This window comes from Oncorhynchus nerka, linkage group LG4, assembly GCF_034236695.1.
Source record: "Oncorhynchus nerka isolate Pitt River linkage group LG4, Oner_Uvic_2.0, whole genome shotgun sequence".
NCBI lineage: Eukaryota > Metazoa > Chordata > Actinopteri > Salmoniformes > Salmonidae > Oncorhynchus > Oncorhynchus nerka.
The window spans coordinates 65,586,753-65,613,208 of NC_088399.1; the positions used below are offsets into that span (position 1 = coordinate 65,586,753).

Here is a 26,456-nt window from a genome sequence, read left to right on the forward strand (position 1 = left end):
CTGGATGTTTTGTTTGTTGCACCATTCTCTGCAATCCCTCGACACTGCCGTGCGTGAGAAGCCCAGGAGGCCGGCTGTTAAGGAAATATTGGATCTGGCACTGACAATCATACCACGTTCAAAGTTGCTTAGGTCACTAATTTTTCCCCATTCTAACATTCAGACGAACAGTAACTCGATCCCCGTCTGCTTTATATAGCAATCCATTTTCGGGTAAGGGATGGTGTACCTAAAAAGCTGGCCAGTGAGTGTATGGTGATTTAACCAAGTGTCTTGAGAGAACGTGTGATGGAACCAACACCCAAACAACTACTATGTTAAAAGAAGATGAACGTTTATTCTCTATTCTATGACAATAACCAGTTGGAAGGAGAGGGAATTACATAGCATTTGGAGTTTAGTTTCATCCAGATGGACACAATCTGAAAACATTTTCATTCACTTTATGAGTGGTGTACAACAACCCGTTTTTTTTATAGACCATCTCAAAATTCTTACAATTGACACCGGAGGGGGGGGGGGGGGGGGAAGAGAGACCACTCGCACACCTTTGCAACTTGGATTGAAATATTTAGCATCTCGTGTAGTTGCTTATTTGGTATGACAAGCATCCATAAAATGCTGTTAGGGGAGTTTCAACCAAAGACAGCAACATATTTAAATTCTCCAGAAGCAAAGCTTAAGTTGGTGGCATTAAATAGAATAAAAATACAAGATTTTTTTTGAGAATTCCCCTTGTAATTTTCATTAGATTTTTCTACTCGAGAGTCATGTCCTTGTACACTTCTGCTAACACAGTAAAAGGAGCATCCAATACTAAATACAAATCCTAACATAAAAACATGGCAGTAAAAAATAGGTTTACGAAATATAAGAAGTGGATGCTAGTTAGACATGATGGAGCTAAAGCACTTTTAACCATATGGACATAGACGCAAAGTCCGGTAATAGTCCCAATTCAGCTTCAAAACAGATTCTGCCAAGAGATTCTGGTCCAAAAAGCAGGCATTTCAGGAGCGTTGATGATGTTGGTTCTTTAAGTCTACTCCGGTCAGTGTCGTCCATTCAAGTTTAAAAGATCTTTGCATTCTTCATGCACACACAGGAAAAAGGTTTCAAACTGTGCCGGTGCGAGTCTACTTTGTACTGATACTGATAGAATGGTCAAGTCCACATTCAGGAAAAAGTTCAATTTCAAACAGTTCTCTTCATAGGCCCACAATTTTAGAACAAGTGTGTTTGTATGCATGTGCGTCAGTGAATGTGAGTTGTATATTCAAGCAGAGGTTGTGATCACATCACAAATTTTTGCCATGTAATGTGAAACAGTGCACAGAGTTTACGTAAGTGCGTTTATCATTACATTCGTTTGGTGTAATAGTACTATACAAGCTTCTCTCTGCGTCTTTCATGTTATCAGCACTGTCTCAGTGTGGGCCTGTTGAAGGAGTCCCTACTCTCGCGGTGGAGGTCCTGGTTCACTCCATGCCCTCTGGGTCAGCCTGGGCCATGTACGCGTCCAGCTCAGCGTCCAGGTTGCCCTTGGTCTTGGACATATAGGCATCAAGCTGGTTGTCCAGCTGCTCGCGGGTCATTCCTGGGCCACCTCCCCTGCCGCGGCCTCCTCTTCCACCCCCGCGACCGCGGCCACCACCCCTGCCAGCGAAGCCACCACGCCCACGCAGACCACCTCGTCCTGGAGGGAAAGATGGTGGTCAACACACCCCCAAAACATTTTTTAAGATGGAATCACAATGCGTTAACAAAATGTTTGCTGTATAAGTGTTCATGTAAACAAGAATCTTGAGGTAGACTGTGATGTGTCAATTTACAGATGAAATGAATCCGAACCCAGTTCCTTACCCCTGGCTCCCACTCCTCTTCCAGCTCCTCTGCCAAAGGCACCTCCACGACCAGCAGCCCCTCTTTGACGCATCCCCCTACGGAGGGCCACACGGCCTGGACCCCCTCTGCCACGCATCTGGCCTATGCCTGGGGAAAGGCGATTCCCTATCAGGACACAACAAAGGAAGAGTTAACTAGTGACTTAGTTTACCACGTTTCAGTTTAAGAACAAAGTTGTCAAGTGAACACAAACTTTTTATATGCCCATCATTGACCCACATCTCAGCCACCAACTTAACTAAAGCAGCTTAAGTATTCAAATTCTATGGACGGGTAAAACATGTTACGCATGTCATTTATACTCCAACTTGTTTTACGCCATGACAGACAGGTTAGAGGTGTTTGTTGGGTGCCTTGCCCATGTATTCTCAAGTCACTTCTGTTCTAACTAGGCATGGGGTATTCTGACTGAATAACAATTTGTTCTACAGTGAAAGTGCACTAATATCACTTCAAATGCTATGACCAACATTTTTTTTCTTTTTTAAAACCTGGAATGCCACAGTTATGCATTATATGCAACATATATGTGACCACGGTGCACATCTTGTATCTGCACCATTACATTCTAAACCGGGACGTAATTTAAATGAATTTCACTTGAAGTATTACTGTCATTTTGTTGTTGTCTAAATGGAGTCCAAAATCCCCACTCCCCTCCACCGGGAGTGTGTAGAAGTGGGTGTGGGGTGACTGTGGATAAGCAGGGGCAGTGCAGCTGTTAGATTTGTCACCACATGCTCAGTAGTACAACAGATGCCGGACCAACCAGGACAGCAGGGGGTTTATGGATGGTGGAGTCACGATGATTGACAACCACATTCCCTCAGGTTGAGGGGATGGATAGTAAACCAGGGGGCGAAGCAGGGTAGCCTAGTGGTTAGAGCATTGGACTAGTAACTGGAAGGTTTCAAGTTCAAACCCCCGAGCTGACAAGGTACAAATCTGTCATTCTACCCCTGAACAGGCAGTTAACCCAATAAAAATAAGAATTTGTTCTTAACTGACTTGCCTAGTTAAATAAAGAAGAAACAAATAAATACTATGACAGATCCACCTGGACTATTCCATTCAATTCAGCAGGGTATATTTGCTCAAGCTAGTTTAGATGAGATCATGTCACCCCTTAAAATAATAAAGTTTGCCTTTCCCCCGTGCAAAAAAGTACGAGTCATACTGAAAAGCCTGGACATCACTGTGGAAAGTATATTCCAGTCCCAGAGTAGAACATTTCAGAGAAATCATGAAATGTCTCGTCAAATGTCTTTCAACAATTTATGAAGCCAACGTTTTCAGTTCTAACATTGTAGCAGTAGGTTTTGCTGTGTGGTACCAAATGCTCACCTCTCAGAGCCATAGCGCCCCTCAGAGCTCCTCTGCCGCGGCCTCGCAGGCCTCCTCTCGTCATCCCCCGCATCCCTCCAACAGCGAATCCCCGGCCGCCAGCACCCCCCCGCATCAAGGCCCCGATGGGCCGGCCCAGCCTGGCCTGGATGTTGCTCTTCCCCAGGCGCTGCTTCAGGCTCTGGGAGGGTTAGGTGGAAGGTTGATACCAAGTGGCAGGGATAGGGAGGTGTTGAACTCTTGTGCTGCATTTGTCAAGTTGTCACTTCAGTGCTTGACCCAAACACTCAGCCATTTATGTGATCTGTATATTAACCTTTGCTCTATGGTGCACTCTAGGTCTGCGTCAAGCATTTCCTAATATCTATTGATTAAGTGTAGCCTTTTTCCTGTACCCCATCTCCTTCTTACACATTTGTAGAACATGGCCTGTTTCCGGTGTGCCATTCCCCTCGCAATCTCACCTGTTTACCGTGCTTCAGATATCTCCCCATTTGGCGCTCTCAATTCATCTTTCCCCGATTCCTCCTCAAAATGCACTGGAGAAGAAGGCCCGAGAGAAGGGACTTGGACCGTCTCCTCCAATACTGTTGAGAAGGTGAGGAATTGCAGAAAGACTAATTGAGCTGGATCACCTGGTCTCACCTGCTTGTGGTGCAGAGCAGCCTGCACAGAGGGCCTGTTCTCCATTTGCTGGGCGAGGCGGCGGTTGCGGGCACTGGCCATGTGTTGCTGCTGCATGGTGGCTCGCACACTCACCGCTGTCGGCGCCTTGTTCTTCAGCATGGTAGTGAAGCTTTGGAGGGGAGGGGGAGCGGGACAGAGAAGGGGTAAAGGAGGGAGAGAGAGAGAGGATACGGAGGGGGAGGGATGGTTCCAAATCAAGTCATTTCTCATACCATGGACACGGCCACAGGAGCTGTGGCGTGTGTTATGAATGCCCCGCTTGTTGGCACCTCACTCTCTTTGTTTCGCTCTCTCTCATTGTTAAGTATTTGACAACCCAAAATGCTTTCTGGAAGCAATTCAGCACATTTTAGGGTAAAATAAAACAAAAGTGGAAAGATAGAAAAAGCAGAAGAAACACTGGAACAGATGGGACAGATTGAAAGACAAGAATGAGAAAGGCAGAAGAGAAAACAGAGAAAAAGGAAAGTAGATGACAAGAGAGGAGAGTGATTGCCACTTACAGGCCTCCACGCCACCCTGTTTTGATGGCATCAGCCCGCGAAAAAGGCCTGGCAGAGGTTGGAGGCCCAGGACTGGAGGGGTATGTGGCAACCCAGCCACTTACAGCCCGGACCGTGCCTTGTGCTCACACCACACATATGAGAATAGGAGGAAAGGGGGGAGAGAAGAGCAAGGAAAGGGGGGGTGGTCACGTCCGGGCTAGGACTGGGCACCTAGTCTCACAGAAAGACTTCAGAGCACAGAGAACTGAAAATGAAAGTGGTAGCAAAGAAGAGGAAAAGGACACAAAATGGCTAAACAGTAATTTAGTTGAGAGAGAGTTGTGTGTGTGTAGAGAGAGGGTGGGAGAGGAGCGGGAGGGTGAACCCTTCCCTTTTCGTTGGTTTGGTGTCTCCTCTCCCATATGTACAGTATATTTTGGGACTGCACCAATGTGTGACACACAGAGAGGAGTGCCGGGGCATATCAGGAGTGCGGCCTGTGCCCATTCTCGGCCATCGCCTTACCAAGCATCACTGTTACCCTCTCTCGTTGGGTCTAAGTGTGCGCTGCTCACACAAAAGGCACTCCAAACTTCTAATGTCAGCAAACTGTGAATATGGCATGCATTTTGAGTGAGCAGCGCACACGTCTGCCCCGGGCAGCCTAGCGTCCATGTCTGGTCCCCAACAGTGGCCTTCCGTAGTAGAGCCCACTAGGGCCGTCTGTACCACTTTTTCGACCTTCGCCTCGCTTAGTGCTGTCAGGGTGCGTAGCGCGTCTCACCGCTCATTCAGGGACTGCTTGGTGGTGCTTTTCAGCACAACTTTTTGGGAGGAGGGAGCACTCATTTTGACTTCACTGGAACTCCTTGGAACCAGCAACATATGAGAGGGAAAGAAAGGGGTAGGGAGGGTGGGGTAGTGGTTGGTTTGAAAAACCAAATTGGTTAGAAAAACAATTTCAAGAGCCAGGAGAAGGAAATATACCAGTGTTGGTCATTCCATTTGTGCATAACCATTCAAGGTCGTGGGTAAACGTTACTAACTAGTTTCAAAATAATCCATTATATTTAGCTGGCAAAATGGTCAGCTTAGTTAGTAGACAGCTAGCTTGCGTTTGACTAGTTATGGTATGCAATTAGCTAGTATCCTTTCATTTACCAACTAACGTTAATGTTGGATAAATAATTTGAAGAAAATACGCGAAAGGGCCACGCCACGGGCTCGAAATAAACATATCACGGATTTTCCCGAAAGGCACAATATACACGTCCAGTTCATAAAACAAATGTAGCAAATGAGTCGACTTCACTGCTTCGGAATGCCAACGAGAGACGGGACAACTACGAAAGCTAGCTAACTACGTTTACTAGCTAATTAACTAAGTAGGCTGTGACTGTGCGAAAAGCAATAGGAGCCTGTAAACTGAAGTTAAGGCTGGCGTCCTATCGAGCCTGAAAATTATTCGCCAACGTAGCTAGTTATGAAATATCTAACTAAAAACAGTCAACATTGTCTCAAACAAGTCCAATAGGCGATTATTGGTAAACTCACTTTGATCGTTGCTTGTTTTGCCGATACTCGTATCACTTTGCTAGCAAGCTCCTTAGCTTGAGCGATAGACCAGTTAACGTTAGCAGCGAACGTTAAGCTAGTTACAACCGACAGATCTGGATCCACTACTCACTAGATGTTTTATTTCACCTTGCTCTTACGGATACTACTAAAATACGAACTACACTAGCTAGCTACAGTGATTAAAACAGTATATGCTTAAAAATATATATAAACTGAGGCCAGCCTATCCTCCCTCTCTCCTTTCCTTACAAAATGGTGCTAACTACCTGACGACGGAAAATGGAGAGGCTTTACAGCTACGTCACAAAGCTACTTCCTGGCGTGCTTTACGTTTCTTGTTATCACTTCTGGTTCTGGAAGAGGAATGGCTGCCCTAGCTGTTGTGGAGACTCCCTCAGGGAAAGATGCAATTGCAGAGGGACTGCTTGGCCTCTTGAAACCAGCTGTCCAGCAGCTTGATCTTCATGTGCACTCAGTGAGGTGGGTAGCTGGCAAGATTTTTGCTTCAACTGTGCTTGCTAGATACTGTTCCCTTCAATCACAGCTAGTTAGCGTGCTAGACACATATGGTGCGTTCAAGACAACTCGGAACAAACGAGGTCAGATTTCCAGGTGGAAAGTCGGAGCTCTGAAAAGAGTCCCGAGTTCCCGACTTGGAATTCCGTGTTGCATGACCGTTCAAAAGAAATAATCTCAGTTGGAGCTCGGTTTTCTTCCGATACTCTCAGTCGTCTTGAACGAACTGAAATCTAAGTCGGAGAGTTCCCAGTTGTTTAGAATGCGGCAATAAACTAATTCCATCATCATGACAGTCCCGTGATCCAGCCCCTCCTTCCCTTGTAAATCAAATGAAATTGTATTTGTGACATGCGCCGAATACAAAAGTTGTTAGACCTTACAGTGAAATGCTTACCTACAAGCCCTTAACCAACAAAGCAGTTTTAAGAACGTGTTAAAGTATTTACTCAAATCAACTGAAGTTAAAATAAATAAATAATAAAATTATATATATATATATATATATAAAAAGGAGCAACAATAAAGTGATGTACTGGGCTGTATGCAGTATGCACTACCCTCTGTAGTGCCTTGCAGACAGAGGCTGAGCAGTTGCCATACCAGGTGGTGATGCAACAAGTCAGGATGCTCTATGGGGAAGCTGTAGAACTTTTTGATGATCTGAGGACCTATGCCAAATCTTTTCAGTGTCCTGAGGGGGAAAAGGAGTTGTTGTGCCCTCTTCACGAGGGGCTTGGTGTGTTTGGACCATGATACTTTGTTGGTGATGTGGACACTAAGGAACTTGAAGCTCTCAACCTGCTCCACTACAGCCCCGTCGATGAGAATGGGAGCGTGCTCGGTCCTCCTTTTCCTGTAGTCCACAATCATCATCTTTGTCTTGATCACGTTGATGGAGAAATTGTTATCCTGGAACCACACTGCCAGGTCTCTGACCATCTTCTTATAGGCTGTCTCATCGTTGTCGATGATCAGGCCTACCACTGTTGTCGTCGGCAAGCTTAATGATGGTGTTGGAGTTGTGCTTGGCCATGCAGTCATGTGTGAACAGGGAGTACAGGAGGGGATTGAGCACGCACCCCCTGAGGGGCAGATGTGTTGTTACCTACCCTTACCACCTGGGGGCGGCCCCTCAGGAAGTCCAGGATCCAGTTGCAGAGGGAGGGGTTTAGTCCCAGGGAGGGAGATTCCCTAAAAACACGCCACTTCGATATAGAATAGAGAAACATTTTATTTATGTAAATTTGAATGCACAGAGATACCGTGACGAGATCCTGAGGCCCATTGTCGAACCGTTCATCAAGGATCTGTACAGAATTCCTGGAAGCTGAAAACGTCCCAGTTCTTCCATGGCCTGTATAGTCACCAGACATGTCACCCACTGAGCATGTTTGGGATGCTCTGGGTCGACCTGTACGACAGCATTTTCCAGTTCCCGCCAATATCCAACAACTTTGCACAGCCATTGAAGAGGACTGGGACAACATTCCACAGGCCACAATCAACAGCCTGATCAACTCTATGCAAAGCAGATGTGTCACGAGGCAAATGCATGAGGCAAATGGTGGTCACACCAGATACTGACTGGTTTTCTGATCCATGCCCCTACTTTTTATTTATTTTTTAATTTTTTAAAGATATCTGAAGCATGAATGTGTGTGTGAGTGCATGTGTGCTAAGGTGTGGGGAATCAGAGCAGGTGGTCAGTCCAGTTCAAGTGTTCAGCAGTCTGACCAGCCTCTTCAAGCACTTCATAATGACTGGGTGACTGGGTCATTTGGCCATGTCACCTTGTTTTTCTTGGGCACTTGGATGACTGTGGGCTCCTTGAAGCAGGTGGGGACCACAGCCTGGACAGGGACAGGTTGAAGATGTCTGAGAATACGCCTGGCCGTCCTTCCTGGATGGAATAGAATGTGTTAAGCTCGTCTGAGATGGACACTCCAGTTGGCATCACACAGCTAGATTTGCCTTTGTAGTCCGTGATAGTCTGTAGTCCTTGTCCCGAGTCTGTGCTCTCTAACATAAATTCAAGTTTGAGTCTGTATTGTCTTTTTTGCATCCCTAATAGATTTGTGGAGCTTGTACCTGCTTGCCCTGTACATGTTGCTGGCCACTGAGTCATCGTGGTTCATTCTGCTGACATTGAATGCTGCAGTACGAGCTCTCAGAATGGTACGGATATCTCCGTCCACCAAGGTTTTTTTGGGGGGGTATGTTCGGATTGTTATTGTGGGTACATCATCAACACATTTCCTATTGAAGCCTGTGACTGACAATGTATATTCCTCAATGTTGATGGATGAGTCCTGGGTGGATGAACATATTCCAATTAGTATCCTCAGAACCGTCCTGCATCTTTGAGTCTGCTTCTTCTGTCCAGTGCCTCACTATTCTCTGTGTTGGTAGCTCGGTTACATACTTTTTCATAGCAGGCTAGGAGAACGTACACAGCAGGTTAAGATAATTAACGTAGCAGGTTAGAGAGTTAAGGTTAGGAAAAGGGTTAGGGTGAGAGAAAATGCTCTCCTAACCTGCTACGAAATATCAATTGTCTCGAAGTGTCCTGTTTTTATGGAGGGACATTCTGAATGTGTTCTTTCCTCATTTATTTGTTACTTGCTGTAGGCCTATGTCTTCTGCGGTAACCACTCGGTCTGTTGTAGCAGTCATGATTTGTTACTTTACTATATTTCTGTATTTATAATGCTATTGTGTTGTTTTTTTGTTATAGGGAAAGCCAGGTGGAACTACGAGAACACATAGACAATCTAGCCACAGGTAAAACTATTCACTTTTACATGCTTAATATGCACTCCCGGGGGAACAGGGAAGTGGACGGGTGCCAGGTTAAGGCACTTGACCTTGTGAAAGAAAGCCAAGCCCATGAAAACCCCTGTGTGAGATTGGCAGAGGCTGCTGTGATGTGACTAGTATAACCACAGGTTTCGAAGCTTGTGTGTAAGGCTTGTACAAGCTCCTGTGCTGCCTGGTTCTCATGAGGTCATAAAAAATACATTGCTTTTAATTATATACAGAATCAATCCGACAAATTTGAAGGCATGAACAACAGCTGAATACCTTACCAAAATGACTGCTGCCTTATCCATTTTCTTTATGAGATTAGCCAATCATCCTGTCGGTCATCCTCATTCCATCCCTTCATTTTCAGAGCTGTGCAGGATAAATGAGCACCAGAAGGTGGTGCTAGACCTGGACCCCTATGTGAAAAAGCTGCTGAATGCAAGACGTAGGGTGGTGCTGGTCAACAACATACTACAGAATGCTCAGGTCAGTGGCTCAAAGCAAGAGCTTGGATGCTTTCTTTCTTTGCCTGTGCAGTGTCTTATACTATTTTGTAGGCCTTCTTTTACTCCTGTCCTTGTATCTAACACTCTATTTGTATGTGTGTCACTGTCAAATTCAGTGACGTAGTGTTCATCCCATGTATCTATCTATACCTTAATTTCAATGGGCATGGCAATTCTGCTTTGTTTGTTGCCTTTTGAATTCATGCCGCTCAGGTGGTATTTTATGTCAAGCTACTGACTTTCAATGCTCACTTGAGTTTCACTCTTTCTCCATCTCTCTAGGAACGGTTGCGACGGCTCAATCACAACGTCGCCAAAGAGACAGTGCGTCGGAAGACCATGCTGGAGACCTCCGGAGCGTTCACGCCTCAGTCGCCCAGTAAACCATGACCAGTAAACCATGACCAGTAAACCATGCCCCACTCCTCAGCTTGGAAAAAAACTGCTTAATAACAACACTGAGCTTGTCTGCCTGTGTCCTGGACTGAATAAAGTTTTCACGAACTCTCCACTAGGGTTGGGCAGTATCCAGATATTCATACCGTTCTTGTACCAAACCAGGAAATACGGTATTAGTCAGTGCACACAAGGGGCACTATTATTTTCAAACATATTCAAATGTTTACGGGGGGGTTGGGGTCCCAACAAGTTACTAGTGACAAGTTCTCTTTCAATTCTCACAGATTAAAGCAATACTCAGTTTACCTGCTTAAACGCCAACCTCACATCTCTTCCTTGTGCTATTGTAGCAATGTGTACGTGTCTTGTGTAGTCACAAACTACTAGTTTACAATAAGCCAAAGGCAATTGGAATCAGGGGTGCTTTGCTTCAAAAACGTACACAACTTGATCAAATGTTAAGATTGCGCAAGCTGAAATTGGAATCGGAAATAATAATCTTATGCAAAGAAATGTGTTTACACTGCTGGAGTGCTTTGGGCCTACTGGTTTTTACAACCCTCTCTCTTTCCAGAATATGTGTATGGATGCCTCTGCATTCCATTCAAAGCTATGGCCACAGGGTGAAGGGTGAAGTATTTTTGTCATTGTGGACTAAGTAACTAGACCCGGCAGGAAAAAACAAATGTAGTGCAGGAAAATAAAGATGCAAGGAATGTACGGAAACAGAGCCGTCACTGTTTCACGCTTCTAGCAGCAACTGATATGCAACCCTGCCTAATATGGTTTGTCAAAACTTTTTTTCTCAATGTCGAATCAAATTTTATTGGTCGCGTACACATATTTTGCAGATGGTATCGCAGGTGCAGCAAAATGCTTATGTTTCTAGCTCCAACAGTGCAGTGTTACCTAACCATACAAAATATGTTAATGACTTTAATATGTTAATGGCTCTGTACTTAGTTGCTATTGAATAAAACAGAGAAGACTCACCCTTTTTTTTGGTCTGTATTATGAATTGCACATATACTACAGTTTATACACTTTAACAGAGTATAAGGAAACTGTCTTAGTACTACTGTCATTACATGGTTTTATGATGTGTGTGTAGACAATTAGAGCAAATCCGTACAATTATTTGGGTTCTATGGGAGTGGTCTGACTCCACAATGAAATGTGTTATTGTAGTCAAATATTTACTTTTAAGTTTTGCACAAACAGTTTTAATTGGTTCAAGACGGCAGATCAGTATCAAAGTGGAAGATGAATGGTGGCGAGCCAGTATCCTTCTTCTCAACTGTTTTCAAGCATTTTGACAGTAAAACTTCAAGGACACCTTAGAAAATGCGATTTAATTCAAATTCTGCTCTGTAATTCTAATCACAAATCTCAACCAACTCCGTCTTTCTCACAAACAAACCTTGTGTGGTGTATAAAACTCATGTTTATGTGGGTATACTGATCTTAAATAATTGTGTTGTCATGCCGTGAGAGACCGTGTTGTAGGATACTCCGATCAATTTATTAGGTACACCACCTTGTTCCCGAAAATGGATTGCTCCTACAGACAGTGAGTCACATGGCCGTGGCTTGCTGTATAAAGCAGCCATGAAGCATTCAGTTACTGTTCGAATGAAAGTTAGAATGGGTAAAACGAGTGACCTACTGTAAACGACTTTGAGTATGGCATGATCATCGGTGCCAGGTGCACCGGATCCAGTCTCTCAGAAACAGCCGCCCTCTTGGGCTTTTCACGCATTACTGTGTTGATGTTTTACTTAAAAAGGTGGAACAAAGTCCAGTCCTGTGGGCGAAAACAGGTTGTTTATGAGAGAGGTCGAATAAGAATGGCAAGAATTGTGCAAGCTAACAGGCGGGCCACAAACAGACAAATAACGTCGCTGTACAACAGTGTTGTGCAGAACGGCATCTCGGAATGCACAACTCATTGATCCTTGTCATAGATGGGCTATTACAGCAGACGGCCACACCAGGTTCCACTCCTATCATCGAAAAACAAGAAGAAGCCGCTCCAGTGGGCACGCGATCACCAACACTAGACAATTGAGGAGTGGAAAAACATTGCCTGGAACTTGACAGTGAGTTCAGTTTACTTAAGTGGCCTGGCCAGTCCCCAGACCTTAACCCAATAGAGCTTCTTTAGGATGAGCTGGAACGGGCAGTTCGCAGCATGAATGTACTGCCATCCAATCGGCAACAACTGCTTGATGCCATTGTGTCAGCATAGACCATTATCCCTGTGAAACGTTTCCAACACATTGTAGAATTCCCCCAAAGAATTCAGGCTGTTCTGGACGCAAAGGGTGGGATCCGGCTCAGTATTAGATGGGTGTACCTAATAAACCATCCGGTGAGTGTATATTGACCATCAGTGACATCACTGATTGTGATAATTTAGGACCAAAAAAACAATAAACTGTTCAAACCTGTTGTTAGAACAATGGGCTATGTTTTTTATTATTTATTATTGCTCTAGCCTGCTCCCATATCTTTTTGTGCTTTCTTGTCAGTTCCTATGGTCATTGTTAGCCAACAAATATGAGATCGAGCTAGAATTGCTCCACCTCTCTTTTTAAAAAGTCCTTCGCCTGAATACCTTTATCAGCATTGCCCTCTTGCATAATTGGATCAGTGATAAAAATGCAAGGTATGTCTGCCTCCAATGTCAATACTGAATGTTTTGTAATGAGAGAAGGGGGGTTGAAGGTGACCCCGTAGGTTTGAGCTAGAGTCGGAGGGAATGTGAGAGAGGGATATGAGAGAGGGGCGGAGGTCAAGAGGGGAAGGCTTGTGGAAGAGGAATTGATCAAAATGGTTTGGGTGAGGCCCAAGTTTTAGTTTTATGGTGGGGTAGTTAGAGAGAAAGGGAAAGGCTGAGACAAAGTGAAGATGTACACTGACTGTACAGCCCGTGGTGTGTGTTGTGTTGCAGATCAGGCCTGACTTTCTTGAATATCCCTGGATTTCCCTGAACATGGATTTGGAGAGAATTTGTGCAGACAGGTATGTATGGCATTTTCAATGGAGAGTTAGAGTTTCACGACAGTTCTTTGTGCCTATAACTCTTGTATCTTAGAGAAAAGCTGAAGGGGGCTCGATCCTCAATCTGCGGTGCAGAAGCAATCGTTTAATGACCTATACCACAAAGCCTGAGGCTCAGGTAGAGGTAGTAGCACTCACATATGCCAAGCGAGTGGCACTGCTTATCACAGAATGTCATACAACACTCAAGTGTTTTAGTACTATATCTCTTGACACAATGATGAAAATAATTATGGCCTCTAAACCTTCAAGCTGAATACTGGACCCTATTCCAACTAAACTACTGAAAGAGCTGCTTCCTGTGCTTGGCCCTTCTATGTTGAACATAATAATCGGCTCTCTATCCACCGGATGTGTACCAAACTCATTAAAAGTGGCAGTAGTAAAGCCTCTTTTGAAAAGGCCAAACCTTGACCCAGAGAATATAAAAAACTATCTGCCTACATCGAATCTTCCATTCCTCTCAAAATTGTTAAAAAAGGCTGTTGCGCAGCAACTCACTCCCTTCCTGAAGACAAACAATGTACACGAAATGCTTCCGTCTGGTTTTAGACCCCATCATAGCACTGAGACTGCACTTGTGAAGGTGGTAAATAACCTTTTAATGGCATCAGACCAAGGCTCTGCATCTTTCCTCGTGCTCCTAGACCTTAGTGCTGCTTTTGATACCATCGATCACCACATTCTTTTGGAGAGATTGGAAACCAAAATTGGTCTACACGGACAAGTTCTGGCCTGGTTTAGATCTTATCTGTCGGAAAGATATCAGTTTCTCTCTATGAATGGCTTGTCCACTGACAAATCAACTGTACATTTCGGTGTTCCTCAAGGTTCTGTTTTAGGACCACTATTGTTTTCACTATATATTTTACCTCTTGGGGATGTCATTTGAAAACACAATGTTAACTTTCACTGCTATGCGGATGACACACAGCTGTACATTTCAATGAAACATGGTGAAGCCCCAAAATTGCCGGCGCTAGAAGCCTGTGTTTCAGACATAAGGAAGTGGATGGCTGCAAACTTTCTACTTTTAAACTCGGACAAAACTGAGATGCTTGTTCTAGGTCCCAAGAAACAAAGAGATCTTCTGTTGAATCTGACAATTAATCTTAATGGTTGTACAGTCGTCTCGAATAAAACTGTGAAGGACCTCAGCGTTACTCTGTACCCTGATCTCTCTTTTGACGAACATGTCAAGACTGTTTCAAGGACAGCTTTTTTCCATCTACGTAACATTGCAAAAATCAGAAACTTTCTGTCCGAAAATGCAGAAAAATTCATCCATGCTTTTGTTACTTGTAGGCTAGACTACTGCAATGCTCTACTTTCCGGCTACCCGGATAAAGCACTAAATAAACTTCAGTTCGTGCTAAATACGGCTGCTAGAATCCTGACAAGAACCAAAAAAATTGATCATATTACTCCATTGCTAGCCTCCCTACACTGGCTTCCTGTCAAGGCAAGGGCTGATTTCAAGGTTTTACTGCTAACCTACAAAGCATTACATGGGCTTGCTCCTACCTATCTCTCTGATTCTACACGTACGCTACGGTCACAGGACGCAGGCCTCCTAATTGTCCCTAGAATTTCTAAGCAAACAGCTGGAGGCAGTGCTTTCTCCTATAGAGATCCATTTTTATGGAATGGTCTGCCTACCCATGTGAGAGATGCAAACTCGGTCTCAACCTTTAAGTCTTTACTGAAGACTCATCTCTTCAGTGGGTCATATGATTGAGTGTAGTCTGGCCCAGGAGTGTGAAGGTGAACGGAAAGGCTCTGGAGCAACGAACCGCCCTTGCTGTCTCTGCCTGGCCGGTTCCCCTCTTTCCACTGGGATTCTCTGCCTCTAACCCTATTACAGGGGCTGAGTCACTGGCTTACTGGTGCTCTTTCATGCCGTCCCTAGTAGGGGTGCGTCACTTGAGTGGGTTGAGTCACTGATGTGATCTTCCTGTCTGGGTTGGCGCCCCCCCTTGGGTTGTGCCGTGGCGGAGATCTTTGTGGGCTATACTCGGCCTTGTCTCAGGATGGTAAATTGGTGGTTGAAGATATCCCTCTAGTGGTGTGGGGGCTGTGCTTTGGCAAAGTGGGTGAGGTTATATCCTTCCTGTTTGGCCCTATCTGGGGGTATCATCGGATGGGGCCACAGTGTCTCCTGACCCCTCCTGTCTCAGCCTCCAGTATTTATGCTGCAGTAGTTTATGTGTCGGGGGGCTAGGGTCAGTTTGTTATATCTGGAGTACTTCTCCTGTCTTATCCGGTGTCCTGTGTGAATTTAAGTATGCTCTCTCTAATTTTCTCTTTCTCTCTTTTCTTCTCTCTCTCGGAGGACCTGAGCCCTAGGACCATGCTTCAGGACTACCTGGCATGATGACGTGCTACCTGTTCCAGACCTATTATTTGACCATGCTGGTCATTTATGAACATTTGAACATCTTGGCCGTGTTTCTGTTATAATCTCCACCCGGCACAGCCAGAAGAGGACTGGCCACCCCTTACAGCCTGGTTCCTCTCTAGGTTTCTTCCAGGTTTTGGCCTGTCTAGGGTGTTTTTCCTAGCCAACGTGCTTCAACACCTGAATTGCTTGCTGTTTGGGGTTTTAGGCTGGGTTTCTGTACAGCACTTTGAGATATCAGCTGATGTACGAAGGGCTTTATAAATAAATTTGATGATACAAATGGTACATTAAAACAGAATTGTACTGACTCTTCGAGAGCATCCTGACTGGTTGCATCACTGCCTGGTACGGCAACTGCTCGGCCTCCGACCGCAAGGCACTACGGAGGTTAGAACATACGGCACAGTACATCACCTGACCCAGGGTTCCATCCATCAAATTGAATTGTCAAAGACTCGAGCCACCCTAGTCATAGACTGTTCTCTCTGCTAGCGCACGGCAAACGATACCGGAGCGCCAAGTCTACGTCCAAGAGGCTTCTAAACAGCTTTTACCCTCAAGCCATAAGACTCCTGAACAGCTAATCAAATGGCTACCCAGACTATTTGCATTGCACCCCCCTCCCCTTCTACGCTGCTGCTACTCTCTGTTTTTTATCTATGTATAGTCACTTTAATAACTCTACCTACATGTACATATTACCTCAATTACCTTGGCACCAGTGCCCCCCGCACATTAACTCTGTACATAGCCTAGCTATTGTTACTTACTGCTGCTCTTTAATTATTTGTTATTCTTATCTCTTACATTTTCTTTGGGTATTTTCTTAAAACTGCATTGTTGGTTAAGGGCTTGTAAGTAAGCATTTCACTGTAAGGTCTACGACGGTTGTATTCGGCGCATGTGACAAATAACATTTGATTTGATGGTTTGTTTAGAAGAAAAGTTATCACACCCTTTCTAGAGTTCAGTAGATCAAATGTATTACCCAAGACAAGTGGAGTACTAATTGCCCCATTTGTCACCATGGTACCTTGTTGTCTGTCATTGTTAGCCATGCCCCTTCAGTTTCACTCTAAAATGACCTTAGAGTTAACAAATGAGGGTCAAATCAAATCAAAGTTTATTTGTCATGTGTACCGTGCTGGGCGCAGAATACAACAGGGAAATGCTTAGTGGTGCAAAAATAATAGGGACATAATAAACAATACAATAGTCATCAAACTTGGGGTGGTGTGTAGGCCTACTTGGGCGACAGGTGGCCTAGTTGTTAGAGCATTGGGCCAGTAACTGAAAGGTTGCAAGATCGAATCCTGAGCTGACAGTGTACAAATGTGTCGTTCTGTTCCTGAACAAGGCAGTTAACTCACTGAAATAAGAATTTGTTCTTAACTGACTTGCCTAGTTAAATAAATGTACAAAATAATGATAATAGCCTACAACACACATCACTAGTCATTAGCAGTGTGGAAGGGCAGAGGGGCGTGGTAATCTCCGCGGCGCCACTTTAAAAAAAGTCGCGTTGATATGTCAATCTTTCACCGTGAAAGCCTCGCCACTATTGGCTGAGAGCCGCCGTCCCTTTGAGACCGGAGCCCCCATTGGCTGGTGCTCAGCGAGACACTCACGCGCACAATATCTTCCTTCTTTTGTTATTGTACGGAGCGCGAGGTTTCTGCGCGCTAGCAGGATGCACGAGCGGAGACAGCGAGGCTGATAGTCATATCGACAGGGATAGAAGCAGATAGCCCCTTAGGGGAGGAAGGAAAGTCGGATTACTAGCTACCTCAGTGCACCACATTCACCACTATTTCACTTCTTATCCTTCAATACTCCGGCTGATGTGTAAGTATAGTTAATTTATCAAAGTATGCAGCTTTTTTCTCGCTTTTTCTCGCCTCGTCACGGAGGCTCTTCATTCTCCAATCATACTAAATAAGATATGGATGTTGAGGAGATTTCTGTACCCGGTCCTGACAAGCAAAATAGCTTGATTACTCGCTAACGTTAGTTGTATCAACCAGGCATGCGTCTGGGGAGTGTGTCTGTGTATCTTGGTTTTTATGATATGCTTAAAATAAGCTGCTTTTATTTCGAATGATTTGGTCCTGCAGTGATTTCACTGGCTGCATGACTGTCTAACGTTAGTCTGCATTGGCGATTCTTTTTTCGGAAAGGTAGTTGATATGACATTTTGCCCTCTATTTTATCAACTTCTGATGATCTATTCAAATATGCTACTGTAATGAGTTGCATTGTAGCGCCGGCTTTCGTATGATTAGATTGATACAATGCCGAAAGCGTTTTATCATCCCTACCAGGATTTCTTAAAATGTTTAGACGTTAGACGGTAGCCTAGATTTGGTGACGCGTAATGACCAAATATGGTGTGGCAGTGTTTACGTCTCCGCGGAAGATCCTAGTAAAGTGAATGTATGGCTTGAAAATGGGTCAGATTGAGTTAGAATAATGCATTGTAAGGGTCGGCCAAGAAGGTTACAACAGCAATGCTGTGTTTTGGTTGTAGTCTATTTTTTCCATGTAAGGATCCTTTCCATTCCATGAGATGAGTTTATAGTCAAGTGCAAGTGTACCAGACACTGCCATAAAACAGTACATCTTCAATTGGCAAAGCATATTTGGGCGCTGTTATAACTGTTATGTTATAATAGTTTCACTACTGTGGTCTAAATATACAGTATATCATGTTAACATGAAATGTAACAGCAACACATTATACATGTAGGCTTATAAGTGGATGACAACCTTGTGCTCATTGTTATTACATTTTCATAATATTTTACCTACAAAATGGGGCAGCCCTAAGAGGGTACTTTTGGCCTAGAGGAATAGTGTCAGAACAGAATTGTAGTCCTTCCTTCATTAATTGCTCACTTGATAATTTTCTAGTTATATACCTATTCATTGTGGGGTAGGCCCTAGTTTAGTACAAATCTATCATATACCTACAGAATGACATCTGTATGCCAGGCTATCATTATTTTCTCAGACTGCCCTTATTGTTGGTCACCTGTTGCATGGATTCACTTCTGAATACTTTAATTTTGCTTTGTGATTTAGAGCCTTTCTTAAGCTTGGTTTGTAGTCGGTCTTACGACAGGTTGATCAACAGTCCTTAGACCAGTGGTTACTAACCAAACTGGTCGATCTCCAAGGCATTCGTAGTCGATCGCCAAACATATTTCACCCCCGAAAAATTATTAACGCTTGCGTTCCTTTTTTATTTTTTATTCCTCTCATGCTGTTGGCGGTAGGTGCACTAGGTAGGCAAAATGTTTGCTTTTTTAACCAGTCTGAAGGTACAAACTCTACTTTCCCTGTTGGCCCGGAGAGCAAATCAAGTGCACTCCGATTACAGTGTCTGCCGTAACGTAGCAGACCCAAAAGAAAGCTACAGCAAAATGTATACTGTGAGATTTCAACACTTTTAAAACCATGAAAAAAGAGACGCCAACAAATACAGCAAAGAGCTGCTGTTTTTATGAGTGAGTTCGCTTTAAGTTCTTAGTCAGCACTGTCAACACTTTTTATTCAACACTTTTATAAGCCATAAAATGCCTGTTCTTCCCACTTCCACTCGCACTACAACCAGCACTGCAGATGAAATGATTGAGTAGGAAAGTGTATCGATATGCTTGCATTATTATTATTATCTTTTTTAATATTGAGAAACATTTCACTTTCTCTGCTCATAGGAATAACAAACTGAATTTGTGCATGAGGCAGAAATAATGTGGTGCGACTCGAGTTTCGCCATCAGTGTAACGGATTTCCTCCTCTTCGTCTGAGGAGGAGTAAGGATCGGACCAAAGCGCAGCGTGGTAAGTGTTCATGATGATTTTAATAAAAGAAAGCACTGAACACTGAATCAAAACAATAAACGATGAGGTGAATTTATAAAACCGAAACAGTACCGTGTGGCCCAAACACTCACACGGAAACAAACACCCACAAACCAAAAGTGAAACCCAGGCTACCTAAGTATGATTCTCAATCAGAGACAACTAATGACACCTGCCTCTGATTGAGAACCATACTAGGCCGAACACAGAAACCAAACATTGACTGCCCACCTCAACTCACGCCCTGACCATTTAAACAAAGACAAAACAAAGGAACTAAGGTCAGAACGTTTTGGTCAGTGTCAGGGGAGGAAAGGGAGAGCGGAGGGATGTTGATAGGCAGACCCTCAGTCTGCTGCTCTCTCCCTCCACTGAGACTGACCATCAGATGAAGAAACACACTTAAATGTATGCTCACTCAGAATACAACAACTGACCTATTACCGGTGTGATCATATAACCTACATCAAATTTTGAAATATATTTAAAAACAATGGTCAGAACAACAATGCATTGGCAAGGCAATTCAAGCAAAGCCAATATGCAGTGGTAATGTATTGGGCCTATAGCCTACTGCACAAACCTCATTGCTACAGTACTGTTTTCAATGGGTTACTGTTGTATAGGTTTACGTTTTTTAAGTCATGTTAAAAAAAATCTGAGCGGGAGTTCTCGGCTGGCATTTTTTTGTTGTTGTGAATTTTACCCCTTTTTCTCCCCAATTTCGTAGTGTCCAATTGTTGTAGTAGCTACTATCTTGTCTCATCGCTACAACTCCCGTACGGGCTTGGGAGAGACGAAGGTTGAAAGTCATGCGTCCTCCGATACACAACCCAACCCAGCCGCACTGCTTCTTAACACCGCGCGCATCCAACCCGGAAGCCAGCCGCAACCTCGGTTGGCGCGCCACAGGAGTCACTGGTGTGCGATGAGACAAGGACATCCCTACCGACCAAGCCCTCCCTAACCCGGACGACGCAATGCCAATTGTGCATCGCCCAATGGACCTCCCGGTCACGGCCGGTTACGACAGAGCCTGGGCGCGAACCCAGGGTCTCTGATGGCACAGCTGCAGTACAGCGCCCTTAACCACTGCGCCACCCGGGAGGCTTCGGCTGGCATTTTGACTCAGAAAGAGATCTTGACAGGGCCTTCCGAGTGACGCAGTGGTCTAAGGCACTGCATCACAGTACTAGCTGTGCCACTAGAGATTCTGGGTTCGAGTGCAGGCTCTGTCGCAGCCGGCCGCACCCGGGAGACCCATGGGGCGGCGCACAATTGGCCCAGCGTTGTTTGGGTTAGCGGAGGGGTTGGCCGGCAGGGATGTCCTTGTCCCATCGCGCACTAGCGACTCCTGTGGCGGGCCGGGCGCAGTGCACGCTGACACGGTCGCCAGATGTACAGTGTTTCCTCTGACACATTGGTGCAGCTGGCTTCCGGGTTAAATGGGCATTGTGTCAAGAAGCAGTGCGGCTTGGTTGGGTTGTGTTTCGGAGGACACATGTCTCTCGACTTTCGCCTCTCCCGAGTCCATACGGGAGTTGCAGTGATGAGAGAAGACTGTAACTACCAATTGGGTACCACGATATTGGGGAGAAAAAGGGGTAACTAGGAAAGGGATCTTGACTCAGAAAAGGTTAGTGACCACTGCCTTAGACCTACTGTAAACCATCGTAGCTTTCTCTTCAACTGAGACTTTCCCCTTTCCACAGAGCCCTCAAATCCACTCATAATATCACCCTCAATCTCTATTGGAGCAATGACCTCAGAGTAACACTAACCTAGTCCAGTGTAACCCCCTTAACCCCTGCCCCTAGACACTTCTCAGTTTTGTTCAGTGTAAGAGGACAGACACACCAAGTTTTTTGATGGTGACATACACCATTCTCTATGACTGCTTTCAAAAAAACGACTATCAAAGCAGTGCTATCCTGCTCTCGATAAGCTTTTAACTACAACACCAACTCAGTAGGCCTGGCCTATACAGTATTTCCTGAATAACGAAGACATGCATCACTTGATATGAATAGGACAGGCATTTTTGTAATGTGAGGCACGTTATAGTGACTGAGTTTGTCTTTTTATGGATGTTCTATGTTGAAGAAGCTGTGTCAATGAATTTTCTTCATGAGAGGACACACACACACACACACACACACACTGGTAGCCTGAGACTTTCTCCCACAGCTTGAAGCCATGTTGTTGTGCGAGCATGTTTCCAAACGGACAGATATTAAGATAATGAGAGGAGAGGGAGAACAGAGTCACTTCCAGTCAAATTAGCCACGTAGATGCAACAGGTTATGATAGCTCTCATGGCAGAATTAGATTACCTCTGGCGCGTATTAACAGACAAACAGAGCAAGGCTGCAGTTTTGCTACGGAGTTCCTGATAGTGACATGTTGGCTTTATTGGCCTAACAATTCAGAAATGAGCTTACATAAGATCAAGCATTTCTTTTTAGACATTACCTTTTTAGATAGTACCTTCCCGTTTTCTCCTTTCTTTTTTTGTGCCTCCTGAACTCAGGCATGGTAGGGAAGGTATGTTGATTAGTGAGTATGGGGGGCTTCATTTAATCAAATTCACATTGCACTAGTAGCACATAAACATGTTTTCCCCCTTTTCAAATGAAACTGTAGAATGGTTAAGGGCAGGCTACTTTAAAGTACCAGGTACATTCCCCTCACAGGTAGATGCCTCCCGGCTAGACCAGGGTTGCCAAGTTGCATCAAGCTCATTCTGGGAGATTATAATTGTTAGCATGTACAGTACCAGTCCAAAGTTTAGACACATTTACTTATTCAAGGGTGTTACTTTATTTTTTACTATTTTCTACATTGTAGAATAATAGTGAAGACATCAAAACTATGAAATGACATTAAAGGGGTCCCACAAGGTTCTATACTTGGTCCATTACTGTTCACTCTCTACATAAACAATATCGGTGACGAGATAAAGTGTAAAATTAATCTATATGCTGATGACACTATCATGTACTCTATTGCTCCAGCGGCTGACCAAGCATTATCACAATTGGTGACTGTTTTTAAGATATTACAAGGGTCTTTTATTCAGCTGAAAATTATTTTAAATGCAAAGAAAACACATTTTATGATTTTTAATAGGTTCAAAAAGTTGGTTGGAAATACACTTGCACTTACGAGTTTAGATGGCTTTCGAATTAATCAGGCCTCTGCATATAAATGCTTAATGATATGGTTGGATGATAAACTGTCTTTTAAAATGCATATTGATTAACTTTGTAATAGGCTAAATATCAAGCTAGGCTTCCTTTATAGAAACAGGACATGTTTGTCCTCTACAAATAGAAGACAAATTGTGCAAGCTACTTTAATTTCTGTCATAGAGTATGGGGATATTATCTACATGCATGCTATGGCCACTGTGTTTTATATAAAAATGTAGGTTGGACTTCGCTGTCCATGAGACGAGAACAACGTGCTCTCGTGTTTGTCTATAAAGCACTTCTGAATAAACTACCTACTTATTTATCATCACTCATCAACATTAAAATTATAATTCCTAAAACCAGGTCTCAAGCATGGATTACACTTGAGGCCCATACGATTTCCACAGAGTTGCGCATGGCTGCCTTTTCCTGTTACGCTCCTTGCTTATGGAATAGCCTGCAGACTAAACTTAAACTTGATACTCTTGTCCCCCTTGCCCATTTTAAACATTTATTGGAGGATTTTTGTATTGCTTGTAACTGCTTCGGGTAATGCAAGTTCTTGTGCTGTTGGGGGAATAACCTGTGTGGAAATGTAACAATCTGCTGCTTTTGTGTTATTTGTGATCGTTTTGTTTGTCTTGTGTAGTTTCTTAATCATTGTACCTAAACTGTATGTGTAAACATGTGTACGCAGGGTCCAGCTGTAAAAGAGACCGTGGTCTCAGTCTGTGTTCCTTGTTGAAATAAAGGTATAATAATATGGAATCATGTAGTAACCAAAAAAGTGTTAAACAAATCAAAATATATTTTATATTTGAGATTTTTCAAAGAAACCACCCTTTGCCTTGATGACAGTATTGCACATTCTTGGCATTCTCTCAACCAGCTTCACCTGGAATGCTTTTCCAAGAGTCTTGAAGGAGTTCCCACATATGCTGAGCACTTGTTGGCTGCTTTTCCTTCACTCTGCGGTCACACTCTTGGCATTCTCTCAACCAGCTTCACCTGGAATGCTTTTCCAAGAGTCTTGAAGGAGTTCCCACATATGCTGAGCACTTGTTGGCTGCTTTTCCTTCACTCTGCGGTCCAACTCATCCCAAACCATCTCAATTGGGTTGAGGTCGGGTGATTGTGTGTGTGTCTGTATGCGCTAATGGTGTGCACTCATGTCTGTTCTCATGAATACAGTATGGGTTATGAAGGAGTTATGAAGTCCTATTGTAGGACAGTATTTTGAATTGTATGCCATAACAGTATCACAATGTTGTCATTAACATGGCATAACAACTGAATGTTAAGTGACAAGACAGTGTCATTTTACATGCACCTGAACCTTTATGACAAGTGTAATTAACATATGTAAAGGGTTATCATTATGCCAATCACTGACCTCTCCATCCTCCCTCCCTCGGCAGCATCATGTCGGTAAACGCCCCCAGCAGCAATGACGCCTGCCTGAGCATCGTGCACAGCCTCATGTGCCACCGGCAGGGTGGCGAGAATGAGGGTTTCGCCAAGCGTGCCATCGAGAGCCTGGTGAAGAAGCTCAAGGAGAAGAAGGACGAGCTGGACTCGCTCATCACCGCCATCACCACCAACGGTGTGCACCCCAGCAAGTGTGTCACCATCCAGAGGACCCTGGACGGACGCCTGCAGGTGGGTCATACAGTAGTAAAAAGAGAGGGACTTCCTCATTTTGAGTTGCACCCCTTTTTGCCCTCAGAACAGCCTCAATTCAACAGGCCGTGGACTCTACAAGATGTCGAAAGCGTTCCATAGGGATGCTGGCCCATGTTGACTCCAATGCTTCCCACAGTTGTGTCAAGTTTGCTGGATGTCCTTTGGACCATTCTTGATACACACGGGAAACTGTTGAGCGTGAAAAGCCCAGTAGCGTTGCAGTTCTTGACACACTGGTGCGCCTGGCACCTACTACCTACCATATCCCGTTCAAAGGCACTTAAATCTTTTCTCTTGCCAATTCACCCTCTGAATGGCACACATACACAATCCATGTCTCAATTGTCTCCTTCATCTACACTGATTGAAGTGGATTTAACAGGTGAGATCAATAAGGGATCATAGCTTTTACCTGGTCAGTCTATGTCACGGAAAGAGCATGTTTTGTACACTCAGTGTACATGAATGAATACACAATATACAATTGATACTATATAGACATATTCATAGTGCAAAAGCATTGTGCAAAGTCTATAGGATAAATTATATATTTTCCACATTTTGTTTTGTTACAGTCGGAATTTAAAATGTATTAAATTGAGATGTTTTGTCACTGGCCTACACACGATACCCCATAATGTCAAAATAGAATGATGTTTTATTGATTTATTTGTACAAATATTTGGGCACTAGGGACCTATGTATGGTGAGCATTGCTGGATAGGAGATGTAATTAGCAACATCGGCTGTTTTATGAGGAAATGTCAGAATGCTCGCTGTTTGCTACATAACAGCAGACTCTGTAGTGTATAATGTTATAATAGGTTCACTACTAGGGTCTAAAGATACAGTATATCATGTTAACATGAAATTAACAGCAACATATTATACATGTACTATATACCGGTATTGTTGCACAGACCGGTTTGAGTTTTTACTTTGAATTTCAGTGTTTAGTTTGTTAAATGTGATGCGCAACTCCGACACGTGTAATGTCCAATTTGATAGTTTACGCCATTTTCTAGTTCAGTCATCTCTCTCCTAACCACACCAAGCCCTGCCTCCTGTCACTCAAGGAGAGAGCAGTTGCTCGACCACGGAGTCACAAGCACTTTCTTGCCGTTTATTCTTCATGGTCAGATGGATGCAAAAATGTTGGTGACATGATGCTTTCCATAAGCGTTCTATAATTACTGTACACTATTAGTTTGTGTACCTTGTTGTCTACAAACTCCTGTTTGTTATTTTGTCTTTTTTTAGTAAGGTTGCTAAAATAATTTGTGTTATCCGCTAATGCTAATCCCTAGTTAGCTGGCTAGCTAGCTTGCTAAATGTGAGTCAGAGCAAACATAGTCTGTTAGGTAATACTGCTGGGTACCAGTGCTGATCTAGGCCTAGATAAGCATGTTTGTGCAATGGCATCTTAACAGAGAGGAATAGGCAAAGCATGAATATGTTGGCTAGCTTCATGAAGTAGGAAAACATGTAATGTAACATATATTTAGGATCACCTGGAAACACTGACCAACACTTTGGTCCCTACCCTGACAGTAATTTTTTCACTCACTTATTAATTCGTTAACATGACAGACAACAATGCATTAAAGGTGCAGCCCACTATATTCCAACTATAGAATTAGAATTATCATTATATTTCCATGATTTCAACAGTACCAATTAACTCGCCCTAGATTTTCTTGCCCACATCATGCTGTGTGGCACAGTATGGAAATTATAATAAAAGTGCAGAAAATGCAGAAAATTATATTTGTTTGGATTCAACAGTATAAATGGAGATATACCCATTTTGTATTTATTAAGGATGCTCATTAGCTGCTGCCAAGGCAAGTTACTTACATTGTGTCTTCCAACGCCTCTGGTATAATGTCCACTACCGTTCAAAAGTTTGGGGTCACTTAGAAATGTCCTTGTTTTTGAAAGAAAAGCACATTTTTGTCCATTAAAATAACATCAAATTGATCAGAAATAAAGTGTAGACATTGTTAATGTTGTAAATTACTATT

General features: G+C 43.7%; 3 protein-coding genes across 7 annotated transcripts in view; 2 read left to right on the top strand and 1 right to left on the bottom strand.

Annotated features, from left to right (window-relative positions):
• Positions 1-313: 313 nt before the first annotated feature.
• On the bottom strand, positions 314-6,247 carry LOC115128454 (chromatin target of PRMT1 protein-like). 3 transcript variants are annotated; one of them, XM_029658312.2, is made up of 6 exons: positions 5,976-6,247; positions 5,206-5,289; positions 3,895-4,045; positions 3,250-3,430; positions 1,864-2,010; positions 314-1,696 (listed from the first exon to the last, which is right to left on the bottom strand). In XM_029658312.2, the coding sequence occupies exons 2-6, from the start codon at positions 5,268-5,270 to the stop codon at positions 1,479-1,481; spliced, it is 762 nt and encodes a 253-aa protein (XP_029514172.1). In that variant the 5' UTR covers positions 5,271-5,289; positions 5,976-6,247; the 3' UTR covers positions 314-1,478. The 3 variants fall into 3 exon arrangements, with proteins under 3 accessions (XP_029514172.1, XP_029514173.1, XP_029514171.1); XM_029658313.2 differs by lacking the exon at positions 5,206-5,289; XM_029658311.2 differs by lacking the exons at positions 5,206-5,289; positions 5,976-6,247 and having other exon boundaries at positions 3,895-4,947.
• A 47-nt stretch (positions 6,248-6,294) lies between these two features.
• LOC115128455 (SNARE-associated protein Snapin-like) lies at positions 6,295-11,220 on the top strand. Its single transcript, XM_029658314.2, has 4 exons — positions 6,295-6,479; positions 9,253-9,299; positions 9,691-9,809; positions 10,112-11,220. Exons 1-4 carry the CDS (start codon positions 6,364-6,366, stop codon positions 10,217-10,219), a joined length of 390 nt encoding a protein of 129 aa, XP_029514174.1. The 5' UTR covers positions 6,295-6,363; the 3' UTR covers positions 10,220-11,220.
• A 6,144-nt stretch (positions 11,221-17,364) lies between these two features.
• The window catches only part of smad10a (SMAD family member 10a), a 37,805-nt gene continuing 28,713 nt past the window's right edge, over positions 17,365-26,456 (top strand). The window contains exons 1-3 of one of the 3 annotated variants that reach the window (XM_065017761.1): positions 17,365-17,537; positions 19,409-19,534; positions 24,168-24,408. In XM_065017761.1, the coding sequence (XP_064873833.1) occupies positions 24,172-24,408 (237 nt within the window). In that variant the 5' untranslated portion in view covers positions 17,365-17,537; positions 19,409-19,534; positions 24,168-24,171. Of the gene's footprint in view, positions 17,538-19,408; positions 19,535-24,167; positions 24,409-26,456 lie in introns of those variants that run through there. The other 2 variants (XM_029658307.2, XM_029658308.2) reach the window with 2 other exon arrangements.

What these genes read in the sequence shown, in the direction of transcription:
- LOC115128455 (XM_029658314.2), top strand. Translation starts at nt 6,364, where the DNA reads ATGGCTGCCCTAGCTGTTGTGGAGACTCCCTCAGGGAAAGATGCAATT. An exon ending in CTTCATGTGCACTCAGTGAG is followed by an intron (nt 6,480 to 9,252) that starts GTGGGTAGCTGG and finishes TTTTTGTTATAG; the next exon opens with GGAAAGCCAGGTGGAACTAC. An exon ending in ACATACTACAGAATGCTCAG is followed by an intron (nt 9,810 to 10,111) that starts GTCAGTGGCTCA and finishes CCATCTCTCTAG; the next exon opens with GAACGGTTGCGACGGCTCAA.
- LOC115128454 (XM_029658311.2), bottom strand. Translation starts at nt 4,146, where the DNA reads ATGAGAAATGACTTGATTTGGAACCATCCCTCCCCCTCCGTATCCTCT. An exon ending in CTGCTCTGCACCACAAGCAG is followed by an intron (nt 3,431 to 3,894) that starts GTGAGACCAGGT and finishes TAACCCTCCCAG; the next exon opens with AGCCTGAAGCAGCGCCTGGG. An exon ending in GGGCGCTATGGCTCTGAGAG is followed by an intron (nt 2,011 to 3,249) that starts GTGAGCATTTGG and finishes GTGTCCTGATAG; the next exon opens with GGAATCGCCTTTCCCCAGGC.